Below are 3395 nucleotides of genomic sequence, written 5' to 3' on the forward strand. Positions count from 1 at the left end.
TAAAAAAAATAAAGAGGGGTATATTTGGAAACAAAAAGACAGGAGTTGGATGTTGACTCGTACGACCAAGTGATAGCTGATCCATTTTCACACTTTACATGCGAACATTAGTAAATATCATATTTTTAGTTCCAACGACTCTAATGAGAAGCCATGCTAGAGATTAAAAACTGTTAATAACCAGTCAATCTTAATTCTATCAACTGCTATTGTACAAAATCCTGTTGCAATAAAATGGATAGAATACTAAGGTCACAGAGCACTTTAGCTAGCTGGAAACGGGAAAAAAAGATGCAAACAAATGACTGACTAAGTTAATCAAACCAACAGAAGGACAAATTCTTCCGCAGCAAAAGAAATTAAACGAAGGTAACTTTTTGTGCCACACTATCAATTCCAATAAAGAACCAGATACATCTTTCAGTAAATATCAAGGATATAGGGATTGGAAACGAGTATTGGATCGGTTAACACTGATAATGAACTAATCTTGAGTCAATTCAGCCTGCTATTGACTGGATGGGTCCAAACTTGGGTAAAATGGAGTTCCCAGTACCTGCCTCGACTCAGTTTTGAAGAGAGGTTGGCAACCCAATCTGGATTGGTCACAGCTGATACTAAGTTAATCCAATACCGATCCCTCAATCTATGAGTACATATAACTTTTCTCATGTCAAAATAAAATCAGTGCAAGATGCATGCACAAAAATTTAAGCATTGTAATATCCGGAGAAACTGTATCACAGCATAACTGGTTTCAAGAGATAAACCATATCAAGAAAAATTATTTACTTTGTTCAAAGTTTCCCTTTTAAGAAGGATCATGGAATATTTGCTTCAAGATGTCCAATCCCAATGTCACAAATTAACACAAGAAGACAATACCAAAAATGTTCTGAAACTAAGTCTTTGAAATACAGTGACAGGGAAGAATAAACTCAGGAAGCCTCGGCAACAGGTTTGGTCACTCCAAACTTCTCCAACAACTTACTGAGGGACTCTGGCAAGCAAACCTCATACTTCACCTTTCCAGAGAGGGAGAGAAAGATCCCAGCCAGTTCGAGCTTATCTGATGTAAGGCTTGTGCTGTCCATAGTCTTACTAAGCACCTTCAATGCAAGCTGAACCGCTTCTTCCCTAGTGATGTTATCCTTATAATCCTGTTTAAGCATTGACTGGGCAGCCTGGTTATTTGCCCCAATTGCCGCTGCTTTCCAACCACCATAATTGCCACTTGGGTCGCTCATGTATAGCTGGAAGCCAAAGTTCTTATCCCAACCTGCAAACAGAAATGAGACACCAAATGGACGAAGCCCACCAAACTGTGTGTACCTTTGCTTAGTATCACAGAGAGATTGAACCAGCTGTTCAACTGGCATTGGTTCTTGGTAAGCAAAAGTGTACCTCTGAGCTTGGACTCTGGCTGTGTTTATTAAGATGTTTGCATCAGACATTATCCCAGCGACTGCACAAGTGACATGATCATCGATTTTGTACATCTTTTCAGAGGACTTTAATGTTTGGAGAAGTTTAGAGGTGACCTTCTTTTCCCCAACTAAGACAACTCCATCTTTCGATAATACCCCAATGGCACTTCCTGCATTTCCAATGGCTTCCATCGCATATTCAACTTGGTAGAGGCGACCTTCCGGCGAGAAGATCGTAGTACGGATATCATACCTCCGAGACATTTCTCTAAATCACTCTTAAAAATATAGAAAGCACCATGTATTAGCACATCCACCCAAAAAATAGACAAAAGGAAATCTTAATAAAATGGACACTAAAACAGACAGAAGCAGAATGATTAAAGTTCAGAGCCCCAACAAAGGCTAACTATAGTGGAACTTAATAACAAGCCTAGACCATACTTAGCATTATGGACTAAGAACTTATGCTAAACAATATCCCCAAAACACCACTATAATAAATAACAAGCATCTATAGCACTTCATTGGAACAAAGCACATATCACAAGTCAATTTCATTTGATGGTAGCTTATTTTGTATGATGACATTGTTACCCAAACTTTATGTTGTAAATCATTCCATGAATTGCCAATTGAACAAGCTAAAGGAGAGTGCAAAAAGTTTAAAGATGTTAAAACATGCACAACGACCTTATATTTCAGGGGGGAAAGAAAATATGTCTCAGCCTGGAATATCATAAACAATTGGTCGTATCACTGTGGGTATATAGATTTTTTTTGTTTTTATCTAACAACCTTCATAAGTGGTATAAGGGGATTAGCCAAATAAGTTAATTTTTTGATAGACAAGTAATTGATGGAATTGCGAATGGTGTTGATGTTACAAGTTTATTCATAGGAGAAAAGGTATATATATATATATATATATATATATAGTCATATTCATATCACGAGGAAATTACTCAATACCTCCAGCCTAGAAAGCCAACTAGTCAACTGCTTATGTTCTTTTCCCTCAAATCTTTCTTCTAATAGTCAACATCCCATAACCATTAATCCATTGAGTGAGCACATCCAACCTTGTGATACAGGGTCCCAAGAGCCAAATTGCAAGATATGTTGGAAGATAAGGTTCTCCATACATGCATATAAAGGTCTACGTGCATGAGAGAATAGATATTATGTCAATTTACTAGAATCTGAACCATAAATATTATGTGCTGAACAAATATTTACCACTTTGAAACGCCAAAGATCAATGAACTTAAATACATTCACAGCACCAAAATCTTGATATTTCCTTAATTCTTTAATACAAAACTAAACTAGTTTAGGAAGGCCTAGAGCCATTTTATTTGTAGCAACCAGATATATTTTCACTATCCATCAAAGTGATTTTAAAATCCAGATAGAGCTAACCAGGATTAATAGAACCCAGACACAATAAAATTAAAAGTTTCACACACTATGAACTTCATAACTGAGAGAGAGAGAGAGAGAGAGGTTATCCACAATGGGATTCCATACAGTTTGATACATCACATTCTACATTTCAAGGGGATAAAAGAGAAATCGGGACTTCAAGAGATGAAGAGAGAAATTGAAAAATAAAGAGGGAAAGCCTTAGAGAGAGAGAGAGAGAGAGAGAGAGAGAGAGGAACATACCGTACTCTGCAAGAAAGAACTCGTCTGGCTTCTGTGAATGAGCTCGTTTATGCTCCCATCGTTGTGAAGCCTTGCTTTCGTGCGTTGGAAGAAAATATTTGATGGCACCGAATATAAAATATTTAAAAGATACAGACCAGACATTCGAACCGGTTGAACCATCTACCTTCATGACCTTGGTTTGATTTCTTTTGGGCCGGGAACAAATAGGCGTGGAGAACAGGGGGAGGGCTCGGCCAACCCACCCCTTGTCCCCTTTCTTCCCCTTTGCCTGACCGGTGAGGTTCGAAGAGATCGGAT

General features: G+C 37.9%; 1 protein-coding gene across 2 annotated transcripts; it reads right to left on the bottom strand.

Annotated features, from left to right (window-relative positions):
- Positions 1-759: 759 nt before the first annotated feature.
- LOC122081423 (proteasome subunit alpha type-4-like) lies at positions 760-3188 on the bottom strand. Of its 2 annotated transcripts, none has more exons than XM_042648557.1 (2): positions 3096-3188; positions 760-1705 (listed from the first exon to the last, which is right to left on the bottom strand). In XM_042648557.1, exon 2 carries the CDS (start codon positions 1689-1691, stop codon positions 939-941), a length of 753 nt encoding a protein of 250 aa, XP_042504491.1. In that variant the 5' UTR covers positions 1692-1705; positions 3096-3188; the 3' UTR covers positions 760-938. The 2 variants fall into 2 exon arrangements, with proteins under 2 accessions (XP_042504491.1, XP_042504492.1); XM_042648558.1 differs by having other exon boundaries at positions 760-1695; positions 3096-3181.
- Between the last annotated feature and the right edge of the window lie 207 nt (positions 3189-3395).

This window comes from Macadamia integrifolia, chromosome 6 (assembly GCF_013358625.1).
Source record: "Macadamia integrifolia cultivar HAES 741 chromosome 6, SCU_Mint_v3, whole genome shotgun sequence".
NCBI classification, from domain to species: domain Eukaryota; kingdom Viridiplantae; phylum Streptophyta; class Magnoliopsida; order Proteales; family Proteaceae; genus Macadamia; species Macadamia integrifolia.